Source organism: Clupea harengus, chromosome 9 (assembly GCF_900700415.2).
Source record: "Clupea harengus chromosome 9, Ch_v2.0.2, whole genome shotgun sequence".
Classification (NCBI taxonomy): domain Eukaryota; kingdom Metazoa; phylum Chordata; class Actinopteri; order Clupeiformes; family Clupeidae; genus Clupea; species Clupea harengus.
Genome location: NC_045160.1, coordinates 16,905,541 through 16,929,105, shown reverse-complemented (window position 1 = coordinate 16,929,105; position 23,565 = coordinate 16,905,541). Strand labels below are relative to the sequence as shown.

Below are 23,565 nucleotides of genomic sequence, written 5' to 3'. Positions count from 1 at the left end.
GTGTGTGTGTGTGTGTGTGTGTGTGTGTGTGTGTGTGTGTGTGTGTGTGTGTGTGTGTGTGAGTATAAGCATATATGTTTATGTCTATGTGAAAGAGCTAATGCTAGTGAGTAATAACACAAAAACATGAGTATGAGTGTGAGAGACCCTATGTCTTTGTGTGAGTGTGTGTGTGTATGTGTGTGTGTGCGTGTGTGTGTGTCTTTGTGTGTGTCTTTGTGTGTCTATGTGTCTGTGTGTGTGAGAAAGAGGGAGGGGGGGCTGGATGTCTGTCAGCTGGTCATAATGTTCTGGGCCAAGAGCTTCCTTCACGCACCACTCCTTTATGGACTCCGTGGCCACATGTGGTATTCATTTAAAGTAGGGAAAAAAAAAAAAAGAAAGATGGGAAATGGCTTTATGACACATCAGGATGACAAAGAGAGGATTACGCAGACGTACATGTTAACAGAGCTCTTGTTTGAAGCTCTCACTCTCCATGGCCAGTGTTCCACAGAGGGGAGGGGTTGACTGGGGTGTAATATGAGGCCGGGCTGGCTTTGTGGTCAGATTTTCTGAGAACCTCTGTGATTTCTCACGGTGCTGCTAATTGGACAGAATACAATGGAGTGAATAAACTTATGGCTTTTTCAGCTTTGTGAAAATGAACAGTACATTTTGCAGTACATTTTCTCTTTTTTTGTCATTTCTGTGAATGCTGAAGATAGGCAAGGCAAGACTTGACAAAAGTTGGTGGTATGTGGTTAAATGGGTATGTGTACTTGTTGTTGTTAATTGTTGGGTAAAATTAGCAGATTTCAATTCAATTCAATACTATCTATTTACATAGCGCTATTAACAACAGAAGCCAAGACCTGCACCCCAGTAGAGTAAGCATTAAGGCAACAGCAGCAAGAATCCTTAAAACTTATTTATAACAGGATGAAACTTTGAGCACAACATAGGTCAATAGGGGATCCATGTGCCTGAGTTTGGCCTGGGATAGAGAGAGAGAGCAAAAAGGGAGGCAGAAATCCATCCATCTGCCAATAGGTATACAGTACATAGCAGAACACATACATACAGAAATACATATATGAGCAGGAGGGGAAAAGCAGTAAGTGTCTTGAATTCAGAAGCATGTATGACTGCTCTCTTCTGTAGGATGGCAACTTCAACTTGATGAAGCCAGAAATGCAAACATTTTCCCCTGCTCCCACCCTGACCTGTCAACGTTTAGAATTCTTCCTGTGATGTGTGTGTGTGTGTGTGTGTGTGTTTGCTGGAGGAGGGCAGTGAGAGGGTAAAAGTAGGGAGGGAGTTTGCTCTCTCTCTCTGTGTTTTCCTTATGGGACCTGTGGAGCAAGTCTGTGGAGAATGGTCCTCTTCTCAGTGTCTGTTCCCAAAGAAACACCCCCCTTAATAACGTAGAGTACCACAGTCAGATTCATTTTGCCCTGGGAAATGTTTCAAGTCAACGTGCTGACTGACATTGCTTACAGACCGGTTGTTTGGTTATGGGACGTGACGAGGAGGGATGTTAACCCTTCCGACACATGACTAGGAGTTCACTTTAGGAGAGAAGCTAGATGATTGAAGTGTTTCCCAGACCAAGAAACACTGAGGGATGAGGCCTTCTGGGGCAGAAGTGGATGCATACCTCCTTCTGGGTGGTTTGGGGGGAAAAGCAGCCTGGTGTTGGCCCCTTAAATATGCAGTATGTACTTCTTGTCAGAAATATCCCGTTCTTGTACTCAACTCTTTCTCGACCTTTCTGTCTGTGACGTAGCACCCCATTCAGTGTTTGTAATCGACTGGTCTACCGTGTGGTGCTGGAGTGGGCACTCAAAGGAGAGTGACTCCCTTTGATAATCGACTACAGGCACTGAATGGGGTGCTACGTCAGAGACGGTGTTAGAAACAGGCTAAAGAAAGTAACACATTAGGCATATTCTTGGCATTGCATTGCTGTGTATTTAGTATAGTATACCTACCAAAATGCATAGCATGTCCTTGCTTCCTTCAAAAATGGGGGAAATAAATTTGATGCATTTAGCGTCAAAACAAAAATACAATGCACTGAATCACCATTATTTGTATCACTCTCAGGTCACACAGGCTGGACCATGCCTGCCAGGGAACAGTCGGATCCGTGACATCACAGCCCTGTCCCAGCAGCAGCAGGGGTTTGCAGCCCACAGCGGTCAGGAGAAGACAGTAGGGAAGAATCATGCCATGCAGAGGTCGCTGGGGCAACAGAATGACATCCTTTCTGGCACAGTAAGCTTGGAATCGGTCTGTTAAGATGTGTTCAGTGCATGTATTCAGAGCTCAGGGACTAGGGATATGTTTCTGTGTAAGGTAAATAAAATACAAATACAAATTTACAAGGGGAGTTTTTATCTTAGACATGTCAGTACACAGGTGTTTAAAATTAATCACCAAATTACAAAGGGTGATTATCCAAGGGGCATTAAAATTATAGTTATTTGTGATTAAATGACAATGAAAAGACATCTGTGGGGCTTGTTTAACAGGTTTCTAATGCAGTTGTCTAGGCAGTTGGCACAATGGATGTATTGTGAATACTTGAGTTTGCTCCAGAGGAGATTGAGGAACATTGTCGCTGCCAACGGGAATTCCGAATATTCACAGATAGGAGCAATCTGCTTGAAGAGTTTAGTGATATACAGTTCTAAATGTGATATGGGATTTCAAAAGAATAATTTCGCTGGCTGAATAAATTATCAAATTTATAAGATTTTAGATTATAAAATTTCATGTGTCATTTTCACTAAGTTTCTTTTTGGACATGTCCCAGGCTTCAAACTGTGCTCTCACAACATGCGTGTTGAAAGGTCATAACGTATAGGTCTGGCTCACCCTACAGAATGACGGCACCCAGCAGGTTATTTTGATTCATTTTGACACTTGATCATCGTGTGATTAGCAAAGACGTGGACAGCTAAACGGGTGATGATCTTCGGTCATAAATTGCACTCACAAGCTATGTATGCGCATACAAGCTATGTTTAACAAGTGTGTAAGGCTTAGATGTTCACCCTTTAAAATGCAGACTAAACACCATCCGTAAATGTGGCCACTTATTTCTTGAATCTACAAGTACTGGACAATTTACAGAAACAAACTGTCAGGAAAACCCACACACAATATTGTTCTTTTGTACTCAAAAGCTTACATGCACGTAAGCTTACATTTTCACAACCTCACCCATGTATTGGCGCGATGCATTTCTACGCAACTATATGTTTGCATGATCATGAATGATGTTTATGTGTTTTGTTGTTTTGCTTAGCAAGACAACAGCTCTACACAGTACAACAGTACAGAGCACATGGAATAGCAGAGAGAGCACTGAACAATGACATTTCCATATTCAACATGTACCTTTTTTGACAGATGATTGTACACATGCTTCCAAAACTAAGAATCATGGAGCACAAGTGCACGAAACAGAATGAGAATGAGCAAAACAAGTGTTTAGTATTCCTAGTGCTCTAAACTGTTTAGTATTTCTCCTTGAAGTTAAACTCTAGAGCAATCTCAAGGTCAAAGAGGACCAGGTGTTTCCTGTTGAAATACAGTCTATACCCATTGCTGTGCTATATCATACATTTTGCTGGACAGAAATGGCAAAGCTTCATATGGTAGAAAAGTCTCATGCACATTGCACTGACAGCTTGGGTCACTCTGTTTATGCCTCTCTGGTTTCAGGAGAAAGCCGGTGCCCCAGACCAGTTCAGTCATCATCTCACAAGACCTCCCCCTGACTATGAGCAGGCCAGAATCGCAGTGGGAGGTCAACCGTCTATGATATACACAGGTAGAATGACACATTCAGGTAGAAAGTATTTCATTGATGTTATTGTATTCTGTGTTCATTCAACATCTCAGTACAGTTTCCATTAGTGTATGAGTGAATAAAAAGGCATGTGTCATTGTACAACACTATTTTAGTATGAACATTGTCTCAAGGTGCTTTATAGAACCCCATGACTAAGCCTCCTGTAGTGAGCGCAAAGGCACCTGTGGCAAGGAAAAACATGGCAATGGCAATTTGTCATCAGAATGAAACACAGAAAGCCTGGATACATTGCATGAAACCTGTAGGAATGTTATAGCAGTGGTGACATGGTGTTCATTTAGCTAACAGACAATACATTTCAGGTTACAAGATAATGTAAATGTTGCTGACCTTGTACAGTTAACCTAGCCAATATTTTACATTTTGCCACAGATGACCTACAGTATTTACTGACCTATATGTCAAGTATCTGTGTGCTTAGGTTAACAGTACCTAATTCAATTAATTAAAAGTATCTTATTTACTAATTAATGAAACTGGGTATTGAGTGTCGTTTGCTTTAGCTTACCAAGTCCACAGTATGCCTAAATGATTATGTGTCATGAGCAATACTGTAATGGATGTCAGCAAGTCGCAGGACTACATATCATATCATATCATTGGAATTTTCAGCATAAACAGTATGTTATTAATAGTGTGTGTTTTTCATGGTATAGTTGTTAATATTTGTTTGTGCTCTCTATAGGAATAACTTCCTCTCAGCCTGTTGCAAAGAACAGCCCAGACCAGAGTGACCTGCAGGCCATGCCCTGTCCCCTGCCAAACAGCCAGGCCTCTAAGATGATCCCCACCTCCAGAGACACCTTCTCAGGCGGACAGGACCCCCATCAAGGCTCCTGTGTCCAACCCCGTGTGGGTCAACTAAGAGAACATCAGCAGCAACAGCAGCAGTTCAACAGCAGTAATGAAGGCAGGATGGGAGGATTACATCAGAACAAACTGCCACAGTTCCAGGGGACCAATGGTCAGAGCTTTGCCACCAACGCCGTCACAAACATCCAGCCACGTATCAGGACTGCAGTGAGTCAACACAGGCTTCTGGGATCGGGGCTACGTGGCTCGACTGGTGGTGGCAGTATGGAGTCGGGCATGAACTGGGCACAGGGGCAAAAGCAGACTGGGTTGGATTTGAAGAGGAGGTCAGGATCAGCAGCGTCCCCTAGTTCACAGCCTGACATGGGTGGGCACCACCATTTCCAGCAGAACTCTATTGGACCGCCCAATCAAGTGGTACCGCATGGTGGAATGCCGCCCCTCAACTCTGGCAACGTTCGAGGCCAGACCTCAAGAACCTGTCCACCCCAGACCCAACCCCGGATGCCCACACCTTCCACCAATCTGAATCCGGGCTCAATACCCGAGTCGGTTTGTGTTGGACCTTTCCCACCACCCAGTCAGAACCTGAGAGGGTATCAGCAGAGCAGCAGCAACAGCCGCGCAGGCCAACATACATTTGACTTTCTGCCGGAGGGAGACAACACTGTGCCAGGGGTTAACACAGACTCTGATTTCATTGATTCGCTGTTGAAGTCAGGAACAGGAAATGATGATTGGATGAAGGACATTAACCTGGAAGAGATTCTTGGTGGAAACTCCTAAAATGGGTCTCTGCAACCAGAGACCCATTGAGTCATTATAAAAGGATTCCTGAAAATGGAATTTCAGAAATGTCAAAGATGAGATGTTAACATGGATTTCTTTTTTTAATTGACTGCATATAACGAATACATGATTGATTATACTAAATATGGAAATGGTTGTTTGTGCAAAATTATAATTGCATTTTATATAAGTATGTACAAAAAGGATGTGTTAGAAATTCCATGTTCCAAGCATGTTTTATATGGAGCATTTCAGATCATTTGGTGACACGTGTATACCAGTGCACTATAACAGTCGGTCATTATGTTGTAGAGACACATTTGTTTAAAGATTTACAATAAGTTGTATTCATATGATGGGCCCCAATGAGAAAGATATCAATGATATTGTATCACAGTTTGCATTTTCTACAGCCTCATTCCTAAAGCCTTTTAGCACTTAGTTACAATCTAGTCAATGAAAGTTCATCCCAAACCATCTGTAGACACTTAAACAAACAACCTGCTTTCAGCTTCGGGTCTCAAGGCTTGCAAAACGTTGGCTACTATGTAATAAATATGTTTTGATGGGTCGCCTCACTAATACATTTGTAATCAATATATATTTCAATTCAGGTAATGAAATGATATATTTTACAGGAAACTTTCTGTCTGATGTTGATGCTATTTTGTAAAGATACAACCCCTTCAAATCGTTAATGTCAATTAAACCTTTGTATACTGGTAATAAACTGTTACATAAAAGTGCAATGTTGAATTTATGTAATTTTGTGTTCTCAGCATCATGATTCCATTGTACTATTATGTTATTATATTATCAAATGGATTATGCTTTGTTTCATTAATTCATTAATTTACCCATTTATTTATTGTAAGGTAGAATAATCATTTTTTCATTTATCTTTACTAGGCATGCTTGTTTACACTGTTCAGAAGGCATATTATTCTGTTCTTAATTATCAACTATAATCGTTTTATATGCGCCTTGGTTCTCCTCTTCTTATTTGACCGTACCCAGCTGCAAGTTCTTGGAATTTCATTCAAACAGAACTGGCTGCATGGAATTGGGGTTCGTTCAGTCATGAAAAACCTGGAAGAGTCATGGCATTTGAAAAAAGCAAATCTTGAAAATAGCAAATAATTTCAAATGTTTCCCTTGTGGGCCGTACATGCATGCATGCATAGTCTACATGTGTCGCAGGCAACCGGGTATAACCGGGTCACCTTCGAGGTGAGCCGTTACACAAAATAAATGAACTTGGCGGAGGAAACTCCACTCCGCTTCATGTTGAGTTCTTTGCCTCCGCTTCCGAGAGAAATCTATATTGGTTAAACAATACTTTATGTTCAAACATATCAGTCACATCACTTGGCTGTGGTGAAGTTAGCATCAAAGTAGACATTCATCTGACATTCAACACATAGCTCTCATTAAAAGTGAAATAAACTACTTACAAATTATGTTACCCTGCCTTGTATTCAATTGTGCATATAGTGTTTGAACATGACATTAAGCGCGAAATTAATTACAATTTAAGGCACGTTGTCCCTCGAAAGTTTAAGCATACTGAAGGGTCATTTGTGTGCTGCAGGTAGAATATTGAAGGGCTGGTATGGTCAACACATTTTCAATATTTATATTTTAAATTCAGTTTTCTTTAAACAGTAGTAATGAATTACTTCTGAATAATAATAACTTTTGAGTTATTTTGGGACCTTTGTATTCAAAGGTTTAACCTAGTTCTAGTGACCAACCTTCTTATTTTTCATGTACGCAGATGTTTTAGAGAATGTATAGTCATGACAATTTGCATCAAAGGCATGGAGAAGTCATGGAAATGTATTGGTAAAAATGTGTATGTACCCTGAATCTGATTTTAAAGAATACTGTAATGTTCAGGTCAATCTGTCATTCTATCTTTCAAACTATGGGTTAATTTACAACCATATCTTGTTAATTCATATATGTAAATAATATTTCCCTAACCACAAAAATGGGTTCACAGTTAATCAGTATGTAAAAAATGAATGCTGATGTTCTTAACCAGCTCTCAACCTCATAGTGCCACCCATGGTGTTCTGGTAAAGCTTTAAGAAAACTAGTCCTACAATAGGCAAAGAAAGTTTTAATGGACTGATTATCCATTATTGTTACAACTGGACAATGCCTGGGTAAAAATGGGTTGATTTTAAATATCCCACATAATGATACATTATTATATTACACACAACATTATGTATTTGGCTATACACAAGAGGCCAATTTAACACAATGACAGATTTTCTGGCGGATGAAAATGTAACTTCATTACTGCAAAACAGTGTGTATTTAAAGGTACAGTCCGCAATTCGGTTTGAGTTTTGTTAAAGGTTGTTGATATTTGAGCTTAACAACCAATCAAATTACACTTCCCCTTTCATGTTCTTGAAGCACCGTTTGTTGCGCAAACATTAAAGAGACAGCTAGTGGACCGTGAAGAGTAATTTGTTGAATTTGACAAAAAGGTTTATGGAATTAGAATCATGGACTGTACCTTTAATAACCTTTAAGACATTACCATCAATAACATTTTGTACTTAGAAAATATTCACAAATACATTGATATTTGTACTTGTCTCTCTTTAACTGCAAATTAAAACAATTAAAAAGTTTGTAGTTGCAAATAATGTTTATATAATATAATAATGTTGCAGCACTGTTTTTGCAAAAAAAAACACCAAATTTTGTCTGGCCAATTGTCTTGTTCAATTGGTGCATGCTTTCAAAGTCAGAGCCAGGTGAAATACAACGACAAACATGTTTGTGAATATAATTACAAAATATTATTGGCATGCTTTTGATACCACATGTGCTGTCATGCAGTTTTATGTAGCTTGTTTCATATTCTTTGCGCTGAATAAGGACCAGCACAGAAGCCATAGCCTTGTCAGTAGAAAGGCCCTATCCCATTCCAGTCAATGGCTGCCCCTTCCCATTTGGTACGGATTGTCATCTCTACAGACGGGAATCTCTTTTCAGGGTCCCCCTGGACATCCCTTTTCTCCACCTCCCAGTGATGTGAATGGGTATCTGGAGGAAACGTGTAAGTTCCAAATACAGCCTGATTAGAAGGGTAACTTTATGTAATAGTGAAAAGCTTTGAAAGCACATAACAACAAAACAAAGGGCACTTTAATTATACCCGCCTCCCCATCCCTGTAAAAATAAGAAAGGATTTAACCCATACAGGAAAACACATTACACAACAACACACTCACACTTGACTATTAAAGCTTTCAATGTTCGAATATTTTTTGGCTAAACCTCTAATGTCTAATCATACATGTTAAGAAACCAGCAGTACTGATTTCCGCAGACATGTAAAACCGTCTCTGCTAGTGCTTGAATTGTAAATTTTTCACAGATAACTGATAAAATAATAAATCCTCTTTAGAGTGTATTGGTGCTTTACAATACTCAAGAAGAACCTTTTGCCTGAGCCAGTTATACCCGATCTTTATGATAATGTACCTATGGTCAGAAGAGCAGTACTGGTCTGGGTGGACTGGCCATTGTAGAAATACAGGTTAAAGAGATGTTCCATCTTCCAGTCAGAGAGTAAGGAGGGATGTGGACTGAAAATAATGCTGTAGGTGTCATTGATACTGCATACCCAGACAGGCAGTTTGGGCGTCTTCAGCATGCTGCCAACCTGCCAAAGGACACAGCAGGCAGCCACAACAGAGATAAATTGAATCATGCCTGGATCATGCTACATCCAACTGAGGCACAGGTTCACGCCAATGAGATTTAACTTAGAGGGTGAATATTAGTCTAAATTCATAAAATGTTTCAGCCTGTTTAAATAAACAGACAATAGAAAGACTCAAACTCATCAAAATGAGGTTAACCAGATGTTGGATATTCAGGCTGAAATGAACATATTGTTACAGTTTGTTTGAGGGGTTGTTATGTGTAGTCATTTATGAGCTTACCGCTGGCAGTTTGCCTTGTTTAACCTGCTCTCGGCTCCAGTGCAGATACCCAACATCACTGCGAGCCAGTACCCCATGAAGAGGGTGCTCCAACAGGTCACCATTTTCATCATATAACAGGGTCCCATTGAAGACATTAGGACTGGCTCGCCCGGTAAGCAAAAGGTTGAGCAGTGCCTGATGGAAGACATATAGATGGACAACGAGCTCACTGAAAGAAACACACTTGGTTGAAGCATCGGCAGTTAAGAATGACAAAACATTAGCATTATAAAGATTATAGACCCAATTTTTGTGGGTGCATTTGCAGTGCACAAAGTCTGCATGCAAGGAACAAATACAATGCCACAAACAAAATCATAGGCTTTTCTGTCAGTGCAAAGAGTTCCCTCTTTAAGATGCAGTCTGTGATTCTGGTGAAAGGTTGTTGATATTTGAGCTCAACAGCCAATCAAATTATAACCCTCCCCTTCGTGCTCCTGAAGTAACATGTCGATTGACTGAAATTCTTCATGGCTTAGTCAGAGCCACTATATTTCCCGTTTCCCATGAACGGATATATGGGGCCGGATTTGTCTCATCATTCACATATAAATGTCATGTGATTCACATTTACAATGCACAAATATTTCACAAATTAAAAATGTAATGGAAACCCATAAAAATATGTGTATGAAAACATTTGCAATTTTCATCAAAAACATATTTTGCCAATATTATATTTGTTAAAAGACTGACGACCCTGCATTTACAAACTGCTTTGCATCTGAGAACATCCCAGCATTTATTTATTTACTTCCTCCTGACATGGCTCAATCCATAAATAATTATTTTTTACAGGGCATTCTCTGTAGCCTATCAGATGGGTCTTTCCATTTCAACCAATCACATAAGAATAGGTTCGAAGTTATAACTGAACTTGATTTAATTGTATTACATATGCGCAATATCTGACTACCTCAACACTACCAGAGAATTATCTACTAAATTAGGCAGCGCAGCTAGTAACAGCATACTTTGGTAGAGTGACTAAACATTTGTTCCATTTAGTGTCTGCAATACTGTGGATGGGAGATCTAGTAATCACTCATCCCCGTCAGTTATGAGACCAACCACGGTGTTGTCATCTGCAAGCTTCGGGATCTTCACAGTCAGCTCACTGGAGAGGCAGTCATTAGTGTAGTGTCTGAAGAGAAGGGGTGAGGGAACACAACCTTGTGGTACTCCAGTGTGGATGGTCCAGATGTCTGACATGTCTGTGATAGCTTTCAGGTGGGCTGGGGCCAGGCATTCCAAGACTTTCATTACTACAGACAGAGGTCAGGGAAACTGGTCTGTAGTCATTTAGTGCTGTAATGTGTTGTTTAGTCTTTTGGGGGAGTTCCAGCAATTGGTTGAACTGGTGCTAATTGATCATAGCAATGCTTTAGGATGGTATGGTGAGACAAGATCTGGACATGAGCTTTTCTCCCCTTTTGTCCTCTGAACAACCTGTTGACATCCTGCTTATTGATGGAGAGATAAGCAGGAGGCAGAATTGAGAGACACAGTGTGGGGTAGGTGGCACTTGGATTGGCCATTAGAGGCTAGAGTAATGTCCTTAGTACTTTCAAATCTGCGATGGAACTTATTTAGGTCTGTTAGGAGGACGCCCACGATCAAGATGGCTTCATTGTTCAGGACATTTTTTTTATTTACTACAAGAAATAAGGCAATTTGAACGAACAATAGCCCAGTCTCAAAAATTGGCAAGAAAGTCAAGTCGAGAAAAAAAAACAAGAAAGCCCCCAAACTCAAGGCAAACACTAAAAATATGAACACTCTTAGAAACAAGGTACTCACTAAGTGACTTCCTCAGGACTGAGTGAAGCCAGAGCACAACAATGGGGCTTTTAAGCACGTATAATTAGTCCCAGGTGTGCTAGTTAAGTGTCCATTAGTTTAGACAGATCTAGACTTAAGTCCCAGTGGCTCCCTCTGGTGTTAGGTAAAGAGGACAGCCCGTGACCCCAGAACCTAACAGGATCCCCCCTTGGAACATCTCCTGACGCTTCGTCTTAGCCGGTCTGGATGTTTCTGATGAAAATCCTGTATCATTCCTGGATCCAGGATGTTTCTGTCTGGGACCCAAGACCACTCCTCGGGGCCATACCCCTCCCAGTCAACCAGGTATAGTAGTGCCCCTCAAACAAGGAGAGAACGACGAGACGAGGTGCCAGTTTGCGTGATTCCACACGCAGGGGCAGATCCCTGGCAGAAACCCAAACCTTCTGACAGGGCCGTAGGTGTGGAGCGGGTCTGCATCTGTGGTTGGCCTGCAGCTGCTGCTGGTTGGCAACTCGCTGTAGGGCTAACCGCACCTTCCTCCAGACTTGCTTGTAAACCAGGCAAATGTCTCTGCTGAAGGGACTCCCACCTCAGCCTCCTGTTCTTGGAACAACGGAGGTCGATACCCAAATTGCAAAGGGAGATAAACTTGTAGAAGAACAGCGCAGAGAGTTATGTGCATATTCAGCCCAAATAACATACTTGCTCCAAGTGGTGGGATTGGTGGAAGCCAGGCATCGTAAAGTTGTCTCGAGATCCTGGTTTACCCTTTCCATTTGGCCATTAGATTCTGGGTGTAATCCAGAGGAGAGACTTACAGTTGCCCCAATGAGCCTACAGAAGGCATGCCAAAACCGGGAGGAGAACTGGGGGCCCCAATCTGAAACAACATCCTGTGGTACACCATAAACCCTGAATACATGCTCACACAGGACCTCTCTTGGGCTGTGGGGAGTTTGGGTATGGGCAGGAACCGGCTAGCCTTAGAAAACGGATCAACCGCCACCAAAATGACTGTATTGCCCCGTGATGGGGGAAGGCCACTTATAACATCTAAGGATATCTGAGAACAGGCACATTTAGGAATAGCAGACCTGGAGGGCGCATCCTAGAAGCCTTGTTCTGAGCGCAAGTAAAAAAGGCAGCAACAAAGGAGCGGACATCTGCTTCCATTTTAGGCCACCAAAATTGTCTTTTCAGGAAACAAGGGTTCTAGCTGCCTCTGGATGGCTGGTGAGTTTTAAAGAATTCACCCAATGTAAAACCTTAGACTGAGCTGCTGGCACACAAAAACAACTAGGTGGTCCATTCCCTGGACCAGAATCCCTCTAACAGTGGTGTCCCTATTGTACTTGAGCAGTTAGCTTTGAACTTGGGAGGACGGGTTAAGGAACTGGCTGACTGCTTGACTGGAACTGTCTTGAGAAAGCATTGGGTTTAAAATGTTTAGAGCCTGACAGGGATTCAGTCGTTTAGCACGTTGAGTGTACTCTACATTTTTATGATCTGTCCACACAACTAGAAGACGAAGGCCTCTATCTTTGTTGTCTACGAAGAAGAAGCCAGTGCCCCGAGAGAAGTGGAAGGACGGATTATACCAGCAGCAAGTGAGTCCTTAATGTACTCCTCAGTTACAGTCTCAGGAGCAGAAATAGAGAAAAGGAAGTACCTCACCTGTACCAGGAAGTAGGTCAATACGATGTCAAAGGGTGATGGGGAGGTAGTGATATAGCCCTTTTTTTTACTGAATAACTCCTTCAGGTCTAGATAAGATGGAGGGACTCTGGAGAACTCGGGAAGGCTAGAGATCTCAGGAGAAGAGGCAACACTGAGGCCCCCACTAAATCACCAAACTGGCTGAGCAGTTGATTTGTGGATTGTGAGGGTTAACCTGGGGAAAACCAAAACTATGGAGAACTCGTGGGTGTGGATCGGATCAGATGAAACTCAATCACTTCATGATACTAGTCTCGAACTCTATCTATCTGCTAGCATTTACCTGCAATGTAAATAATTCCCACCATCGACATAGTTTTCTGTTCCATTACTCTATTTACCCTTGGTTACCTTACGAGCACACTGTTTAGCCACTAAACTGTTTTAATACTTGAATGCCCTCTCCCCCATCTTATCCTATATATATATATGTAAATATATAATATATCAAATATGTATGTAAGGCCCTTTAAGAAAATGATTTATTTTTTATCATTAATGTAAAGCAGATTGAGGTTTAGCTCTGCACTAACATGTATAAAGTTCCATGTTTACGGAGAATTCAGAGAATTACAGTTTTGAATGAGTCATTATATTTATATTTAAATGGTTACTGAATGAACCACTTATGCCAAGTGTACATAATCTACAAAATGATGTAATTGTTTAAAGGTGCTATATGCAAAGAATGTTAGTTTAAAACATTCAAAATGTAAGTAATTCTCAACAGAATGTGAGAAAATAACAGTTTTGGCATAATGTCAAAAATACCTATTTACTGTTTTACTGTAAGATAACTACTAATTAGCATGTTAACCAGCTAGCGTCAGTCCAGCCTCTCTCAAAATACCTTTTGAGGTAATAGCAAGCCCATTAGTTGACAATAAAGATTTACCTATCAGCTCGCTCAAAAGCTTGAGTGTAGCTTGAGCTTGAGCCTCTGACATCTTGCATCCAAGCTTCCAAATGGGTCCTAATCATGACTTCTTATAAAATCAGATTATTTTCTTTAGTAATGTTTTATCTTCAGCACCAACAAATTGGCATTGGAGGCAATTATGTAAAACATAACACTGAACTGCTAGCTAGCAGTTTGAATTGTCTGTCAGCTTCTCATTTGTATGTACTGTCAATTATTTACAGACTTTAGTCAGAGTTGGTGCCAATTCAACAGATACTAAGCTCTCCCTCTTTTCCGGAACCAAATGGATTTATCTAACATGTGGGAAAATGACATTGACAGTGTTGGTTAGTTAGTTTGTTTATCCCATCATAATGTTTGTATGTTATGTGTGGCATATGACTAGCTGCTGACTGAAGAAGAAGTGCTGTGGTTTCAATTGATCCCATAAGACGAAACCACTGGGAATACTGTGTGTTTGTCATGACTTTAGAGTTACATCATTATTTGTAGTCCGGAGGAATTTGTATTACTTGAAGACAGATTCTCACAAGAATCCCAAACAATCCCTTTGCTGGCCATGTTACGTTATTTAATAATTAAATTACTTCATGATAGCCTAGGCTAACATATTAATACAGAACTACAACAATTATACATTTTTCTTACCTGTCGACATACGAAGTTCCCCAAGCTTTGCTGTAGTAGATGAGTGGTGGTTTTATCCAGGTCTTCCCTCAACCTTTTTTAAAGGAGATTAAATATGAGTTTAGTGGCAAATGTTTTCTGCAAGGTATGCAACTACTTGTGACCCTGAGCTGGAAGGCGATGACACATGCATGTGTTGTTAAATAGAATTGAATGCCGGGTGTCTTAAACAGATATTCAGATACCACAGGCATCATTCTTCTGAAACTCCTTCATTTATACATTTATGGATTCATTTATGGATTGTATGACACACACACATATATAAAGTTACGTTACAAACAATCTTCAATAAGGATGTAGCTAAAGCTATGTGCCAGAAGAAAGCTACAATTTGAGACAGATTAGAGACATAGTGCTTCTGGCACTTTACATAGTGTTTCACCAAAACAAAGCCCTGCCCTGCAGTTTTCTCATGCATGCATTTCTATATAAACCTTGTGTGATGTGTTTAATTTGGATTTTCTCTCGTCTGCTGCAGTCTGAGAGTGTGCCCGTGCCTCTCTATGGCCTGCCAGGACGTAGGAGAGCCCTACAAGCTTGTTGTTGTTGAATAAATATACTTATATACAACTCCAGAGTCCATAGGAAACTTGAGTGAATTTTCACAAAACACAAATAATTTGGCAGAAAGGAAGACCCTTCTGGAACCAACTACACTTGTCCAAAAAATCAGAACAAACCAGCCTTCCTCTTGTGGAAGCAGATCTCAATAAACAACACGCGACGAAGTGAGTGAATATAATAAAAGGACGATTTTCATAACAAAAGGCAAACACATAGGTACTTCCTGGAAAAAACAGGATCACAGCATGAATGTAACACAAACAACGATCAATGATAGAACAAGAACAGGGATTTGGGCTTAAATACACAAGCGGAACCAAACAGGGGAAACATCATTGGTTAAACACAATGAGGGGTAGGTGAAATCAAAGCAGACAATAACCAATCTAGTTAATGAGATAAACAGGATAAGGTGAGGGGCGGAGACAAAGACACAAAGATGACACTGCAGCAGAACAGACCGGCGGGAGCGCTCAAGTGGACTACCCGGAGGCAGGGCAGACAGATGGGGCTGCTGCCTAAGAAAGAACCCATCCGGGCACCGGTCAGGAGGTAGAGACCCATAGGAAGCCAGGCAGGAGGCTTGTGTTAAAGACGGAACCCCTCTGGAAGCTGGACAGAAGGCCCGTGGTGAAGGCGGAACCCCTCCATGGGTCGGGCAGGAGGCCGGCGGTAAAGATGGAACCCCTGTGGAGGCCAGGCAGGAGGTCGACCGAATCTCATCCGGTGGTTGGGCTGGTGTCGATCGACCCTGGAGGAGGCTTGATGTCGGCCGACGTTGGAAGAGGCTGGACATCGGCCGACCGGAACATTTATTCATTAGGAACTCCATGGGGCAGTGCACGAACCTCAAATGACACGGTAGGAGGACAGATGTACAGAGAATGTTGGAGTGTGTGAGAGCACACACACACACACATACACACACATAACACATACAAGGGGAGAAAAAAAGAGTGGGAAACACACACACACACACATGGAGAGTGCGGGAAAAGAGGGGAGGGATTGACAGGGAGACACACACATACACACACACACACACACACGCACACACACACACAAGGGGGAAAAAGAGAGAGGGAAACACACACACACACACAAAGAGAGAGAGAGAGAGAGAGAGAGAGAGAGAGAGAGAGAGAGAGAGGAGGGGAACAATTGACAGGGAGGCAAATTGAGAACCCCCATCTAGCCATATCAGTAACGTGTAGAGAAGTAAGGTGGAGTACCAGAGGAAGATATCTGCGTAGAAGAGTCAAGGGGAAAACATTAAAATAGGCTCATCTGATTATAGCAGATGGACCAACAGCCATAGAGATGCCAGTACAGCCAGGGCAAACACAGGGCCACTTAACTCCAATAGAGATAGTCACTAAGTGAAACCTGCAGCTGAGCTGGGTATCAGACGATGTAGCAAAAAGTGGCAGAAGAGAACTGAAAGACCAAACAAAGTGGCCGAAAGAAGGGTCCTTGGACCCGTTCGTGCAGCAAACAAAGGAAGTTAAGATAAGATAACAAAAACCCAAGGGCATAAGCAAAGATAGGGAGAACAAAAGAAGAAATCAGAAAGAAGTGCTGAAACTTTTTAAAAGGGAACTAGAAGAAGGGATCAAGAGGAGAATGAAAGTTAAAAAAGCAGTTGAAAAAGCTAAAATGAAAGAGGAAGCCCAAAAGAGGAAAACGGAAGAAATGGCTCCAGGGCAGTTCCCAGTTAAAGGAGACATAGAAGTGGGAGAAGAATTAGAACAAGGGAAGGGAAGGGAAGAAACATGAGCTGTAGTAAGAGAAAACAATGAAAGGGTAAGAAAGTTCAAAGAAGTAACAATGAAGAGATGGGAAGAAGGCCTGACCGCCCACAGCTCCCCCATCTGGACCACAAGAGAGCAATCAGGAGACAGTCCAGTCACCTGTGTGTCCTCTTCCAGAAGAAGCACCCTTTGTCAAAAAATGAAGCGTTGAGAGGAATAGGGGCGGAAAGAGAGAGCAGGGATACCAACCTGATGAAGAGGAGGATGAGGCAATGGAAGGGGTAGACGAGAAATGTTTGGGAATAATTGAAACAAGACACCCAAACACACAGAAGCGGAAAAATGTCTTGACCTATGGTCTGGACCCGATTCAGACCAGTGGCCTGGAAAGCACTGACAAAAACATCTAAAATGAACATTTATCCTTCCACACTGACCATGGAGAAACTAGGGGATGATGACAACCCCCTGACATACATAGACAAGCAATTAGACCTCTGGCGACTCCTGAAACTGATCAGTTGTTGAGAGTATCATTCAGGAAGAGGTCTACTTGAATACATGGACACCATGTTGAACTCCATCAAAAGGGCCAGGCACAGATCAAAAAGCAAGATGAAGAGGTTTGTCATCAGCTATCTCAAAAACAGTTAGAGGAGCTAACAGGGAAGGGAAATAAAAAGGTGCAGGCCCTCAGTGATGAAGAGAGGCCAGTCCCCCTGAGTCAGATTTGATGTAAAATGTCTGACAATAGCAACTCTGGTCAGGCTATTTCTAGCTATGGAGTTCATCATGTCTAGCCGTCTACATTATGCTTCATAACTGAAATAACAGTGGACCCCAATGTGTGATATGTGGATAACTTTCAGTGGACCATATAAAGGTAAGAGTTCATTATCATTAAGGTTTGCTGTGTTTTTGGATAGTCACTGGAGCAGCGTGCAAGCTTACGTAATTACTTATTTACTTATTTACATATGCTAGGCTCATGTCTGTGGAGTAATGTGATTCAAATGACACCCTCGGACACCAAAGTCAACATTTGCCCTCTGATACAAGATTGGACAAAACAATAGCTTCTTTCCACATGTATAGTTCCTGAGCAGAACAATTTGACAAACGTTTGATTGCAAATTAGAATAATTTTGTTGCAAACTTGCAATTGTAGCCTAAACTGTATCAGATGGGTAGGTTTTGGACGTTATATTATCTTATCGACACCTCCCACTGTTTGCCCCAAAAACAAATGGCAACCAAGGAAGTAAACAAACTAAATCATGAAACTGAGCAAACAAAAAACCAAACCATGACACCTACCTATCAATAGTCCTGGTCAAAATCAGGCTGTAGAGGAAGAGGATGACTCCATGGCTTCCCTCCTCTTTAAACTGCAAGGTGCAAATGAAACAAAGTCTCTAACCAAAAGTATCTATATTGTTATTTATAAATTATCTATACTAGATGTACTATGCACACAGAACAGGAAGATTATAAACAAGACAAAAAAAAATCCATATTTATGTGAAATGCTATACAAGAGATGGCATTACAATCAACTCACACATTGAATATGCTCATAGATGAACCTTTGAGTGTCTTCTTTTCTAAGAAAGTTGAAGAGCTGTAGCTGCAGAAAAGAGCAAACGAAACTGACGCTTCCTAGATCCTAGAGCGCTGCAACTGACTGGCACAACTTTGAAAGCTCTCCAAATGTGTTGAGAAGAACAGAAATGTGAGAGGTTGAAGTGTCAGTACCCTCTCTGTGAAACTGTCAGATTTGTAGTCCAAGACTGGAGTGAAACAGCGATCGGATGTTACCAGGGTGACAGTGGCAGCCTGTTCATCTCCGGCTGTCCACAATATATCTGCCAGAGCTGAAGCCAGAGCATGCTCCTGCTCTTTCTCATCCACCTCTTCCAGACTGAGACACACAGAGAGATGATGTGTGGAATGTATAGAGAAAGGGGCAAGGCATGACAATGTTGTTAGATATATGTCTACCACACTGTACGCTATTGAAGTGAACCAGAAAACAAAACACACATATGCGTGCACTCGCACAGCCGGCCTTCAGAGATTTGGATTAGTCATCTCACCTCTGCATGCCATAGCAGTCAGAATCGGCCTTCCGTGAAAACAGGAGATATTTGATTATGTTTGCCTGGACCACCATCTGAATTGCTCGGGCGCCACCCTATAAGAGAAACTGTCTCTTCACACCCTTACATGTCAATATGGGAGTAAACACATTAGGCAATCACTATCATCATTACCAGAGCTTATTTACTGGTAAAGTTTATTGCTAAAAATATAAAAATGGTTCTACACTGTGCACATCAAAACATGATTTTCTCAGTAGTCATGAGCAATGATTATGGTGGGTTTCCCCCCACAAAACCTGATTGATGGGGCAGAAGGTTAGAACAATGGCCCATTATATACAGTACCAGTCAAAAGTGTTTTCTTTACTTTTATTATTTTCTACATTGTAGATTAATACTGAAGACATTTTAACTATGAAAGAACATATATGGAATGATGTACTAAACAAAAAAGTGTTATCTAGCATGTAGAAAATAATAAAAGTAAAGAAAACCCTTCTCAAAAAATGAGAAGGTGTGTCCAAACTTTTGACTGGTACTGTACGTAAATATAACAGGCTGTCCTGTTCCTTATGGCTAACCTGGTTACCTCACTTCGTTGTGAGCCTCAAACCCTTCTGACTTTTGAACTCCTTTGCAGAAAAACAAGGTTGTTTCAGGTCTGCACACAAACCACTCGTCTGACACCTATGCCTGCTTACCCGTTCAGCCTCCAAAGCATATGACAGAGCTGAGTAGGGCTCTCTGAATTTGAAGCAAGATTTCTTCCACTCGTAGTTGAAGATATGAAACACATTGCCAAACAAAGTCTTCCTAAGACTCTGCATGTTAGGATACAAACAAACAAACAAACAAACAAACAAAACCAAAAGCTTTACCAATTTTGTTATTTTGAATGAGGCATATGACCATGATGTCAGTCCATTTTCACAATCTCCAGGTAACACTTTACGGATAGGTTCTCCAAGCATTAGGTTAACACGAACAAACCATGAATATCACATCAAGTGTAAGTAATGTTGAATACAGTATTCAATTGTTAAATTAATCCAAATGAAGTAGGAGGTAACTGTCATAACTGAGGTATGCAGTCACAACTTGAGTGTACATCAGAAAAGACACTCGCATTTAAAAGGCTAGACTGGTTAGAATGCTAAAACAGGATACATAGGGTTAAATAGGAATTATGGAGTTTTTTGTCACTGAGCATTGAGAAAAGCTAGCTTGCCTGCCAACTGACTGTCATACTGTAAAAGCTTTCTTTTCAGTGGATAGCTTGGGTGGCTGTGGGAATGACAGGTGTGTTTATCTGCCCTTCACATGAACGTATACTATCAACATTAATTTGAAGTTGTTACAAAAACTAGCTATCTAGAAACACATACTGTACCTCAATTGTAAAAACCTGTTTACTGGTGCTTTCAACTACAGAGAATATAATCCTCAAGAGAAAATAAATACACATTCATAGCAACAAACATAGGCACAGACACAATTGAGCAAAAAGGCAACTGCACATGCAACAAGCACTTAAATACTTCAATCAGCAGTTAGGCGTTAAATCTTAGCTTTGTTTTCCCTACAATACACTCACTAAGTCAATGCTTAACTCCGTTGCTTAAGAGATTCATGAATAAATGAAGGGGCTGCATAATGCCAGGTGTTTAGCTCTTGGATTGGGGGTTGACCCACACACACACACACCCACACACCCACACACACACACACACACACACACACACACACACACACACACACACACACACACACACACCACATTATCCCCCAAACTGTTACACAGAGACACAGATGTACAGTATGTGCATGAAAACAAACACAACGCACAGCCAAACACCCACAGGAGCGCAGAAATGTCCATATCTGTTCTAGCAATGACTCACAGTGAGAGTGTAGCACTGGACTGGAGTCTGGTATCAGATATCCAGCTCATATTGCAGGACTCACCACAGCAAGCTCTGGGGACACAGGCTTTCCTCCCAGACTTGGGTGCACAGCCAATGCTCGGGGGATGGAGTAAGGCACTGTGAGCTGGTGGGCCTGAGCACGCAAAGGCTTGGTGGCAGATGCAGATCCGGAAACATCCTCTGCATCCTCTTCTGCGTTATAACGCTCAGGTGGCCTCTGGAGGGGAGGAAACAGAGTTAGGAAGAGAGCAGGGCTGTCAACCTGAATACACTGGAAACAGAGTTAGGAAGAGAGCAGGGCTGTCAACCTGAATACACTGGAAACAGAGTTAGGAAGAGAGCAGGGCTGTCAACCTGAATACACTGGAAACAGAGTTAGGAAGAGAGCATGGCTGTCAACCTGAATACACTGGAAACAGTGACATTAATACCAAAAAGTTCTTCTCATCTCACCCTGTGTGAAGTTAGTAATTGTACACTTAAATGTGTTCATTTTTTTAGCTGTAAACTAAACTAGTATGACTATTGACCATATTAATATTGACCAGATTACTATTCTTGTAAAAATCTGTGTTTTTCTGGGTTAAAAAAGCGCAACATGCTATCTACTGTTTAGAATCATGAAAGGGCAATGCTGACATAGATCTGTCCGGTTTGTACATATCGACGTCATAGACTAAGAATCTAGTGAACTCTCAGCCCCTCCCAGCCCAGCCTTTGCCCACTCTTTAGCATTCTTCAAAATAATACTAAAGAGTGGGTGGGGTCAGGCTCAGAGCTGGGGTATACTTAGACTTTAAGTGAAAGAAATAACGATTTTTTTTATATTGTGAATCTTGATTTGAGAGAACAAAGATGATCAGACAGACGAGACGAGAATCCAGTGGACATTAAATAAGCAATGTCTTTACCCTTGATGATTCATATGGCTATCACAAAGGAGAGAAATGCATGAGGGCAGACGCCTGAATGCTAAAATGTAGGTGAATGCAGTTTGCTTTACATGTATTATATCACCACTTACATACAGATTATATACACAAAGTCAGACTGGTCAGAGGTCAAATGTTTAGCAGAATTTACAAACAGAATTCATTGTAGACTTTGTTGCAAAAGTTCCACTCCCACCAGAATCCACACCAACATTAAAACAGTATTTATTTTAAACACAGCATACACAGTGCTCTTCCACACATATCAGTGGGAGATAAATAACAAGTGCATTGCATTCTTAGAAGACTTATTAAAACCCCTTTAATAAATAAGTTATTTAATGAAAAAAATTCTGTAATTTCATGCAAATGCCCCTTGATATGGAAGAATCCTTTGCTACTCACATCCCGATTCCTCTTCACCTCTTCCTGAAGGAGTTCAATGTATCCTAGCCTGATGGGCTGCAAAGCTCTAATGGTCTGCAGAAGTGCTTGGTAGTCTGTCATTACAGGATCTAAGACACCTCACCAACTCTCAAATGCAACTCTAAAACATGGAGCTGGCTAGTTGTCAGACACACACATTCTCTCTCTCTCTCTCTTTCTCTCTCTCTCTCTCTCTCTCTCTCACTCTCTCTCTCTCTCTCTCTCTCTCTCACACACACACACACACACACACACACAGAGAGAAAGATGCAAAACTACACACCTCCTATAACTCTCTGGACCCAAACGGCACCAACACATATCAGGTTCTATGTCAGTAAGCAAATGGGTAACCACTCAATGGGTGAGAAAACAAAACACACCAATGGCCTTCTCTAATACAACTGTGTGTGACACAACTGTGTCTGATACAGTCAATGACACCTGAGAATGTTATGATTAATTTATCCTTAGCAGGAAGGACATTACGCAGCTACGTGGCATTAAAAATGTGATGGATAAAATTCTGACTTACCTTAGCAAAGGTTTTCAATTCCAACCTAAGACGCAAATATACTTGTGTAAATTGATTGATTGAACCACTTTATATGGTCGAGAATAAATGTTTGACATTTTAAAGGTTAACCCCAAATCACCAGTGACATGCAATTAATTAAGTTGCAATAACTGCAGTGAGCAAAACAATGTTTCTGGTTTAACACTTTACCCTCGCGCGTTGAAGAGCGCTCTCCGTTTGTCCAGGTCTGCTATATGACGAAGAATTTCCTCCAATTCAGAATTGACATCTTTTCGTTTGTGTATGTCTGTGTTGTCCGTGTCTTCTTCCATCTACACGAGATGAAATTCGCTTGCTGTAAAGGTTGTTCTAAACAATCAGCGTTTATTCATGTCTCAGACAAAATACCGTTTGTTTGGAGGACTGTGTAACGAAGACGGATTGATGAAACGTAAGCTTGCTGTTTACTGGTTGACCCAAATGATCCACATTGTAACTGTTTCAGTTTTGGTATATGCTTAACAATACTGAGAGTTTTGCCTTGTTGCCACTATGCACGAATTTGCCATATCGGAGAGTTTCAAGCTCATAAATCGCTATGTTTACAAACGGGAATAGATAATCATTCACGGTAGTATACCGTCTAGAATTCTCCGAATACCTCAGGCACTGTCAAATCAGATTATGCCGTACTCAACCGCACAATCAAAGTCCTGTAAAACATTACGTGTGGACCAAATTAGTCCAGACCT

At 41.3% G+C, this 23,565-nt stretch overlaps 2 protein-coding genes across 3 annotated transcripts in view; one reads left to right on the top strand and one right to left on the bottom strand.

Moving 5' to 3' along the window:
- The window catches only part of zmp:0000001236 (mastermind-like protein 2), a 34,798-nt gene extending 28,510 nt beyond the window's left edge, over nt 1-6,288 (top strand). The window contains exons 3-5 of one of the 2 annotated variants that reach the window (XM_012824015.3): nt 2,089-2,259; nt 3,715-3,823; nt 4,551-6,288. In XM_012824015.3, the coding sequence (XP_012679469.2) occupies nt 2,089-2,259; nt 3,715-3,823; nt 4,551-5,464 (1,194 nt within the window). In that variant the 3' untranslated portion in view covers nt 5,465-6,288. Of the gene's footprint in view, nt 1-2,088; nt 2,260-3,714; nt 3,842-4,550 lie in introns of both variants that reach the window. The other variant, XM_031573690.2, reaches the window with a different exon arrangement.
- Nucleotides 6,289-6,889: 601 nt separating this feature from the next.
- mindy4b (MINDY family member 4B) lies at nt 6,890-23,397 on the bottom strand. Its single transcript, XM_012824016.3, has 12 exons — nt 23,024-23,397; nt 22,832-22,856; nt 20,979-21,155; nt 19,715-19,834; nt 19,008-19,105; nt 18,667-18,832; nt 18,473-18,538; nt 18,229-18,299; nt 14,555-14,627; nt 9,442-9,618; nt 8,978-9,158; nt 6,890-8,536 (listed from the first exon to the last, which is right to left on the bottom strand). The coding sequence occupies exons 1-12, from the start codon at nt 23,143-23,145 to the stop codon at nt 8,394-8,396; spliced, it is 1,419 nt and encodes a 472-aa protein (XP_012679470.2). The 5' UTR covers nt 23,146-23,397; the 3' UTR covers nt 6,890-8,393.
- Between the last annotated feature and the right edge of the window lie 168 nt (nt 23,398-23,565).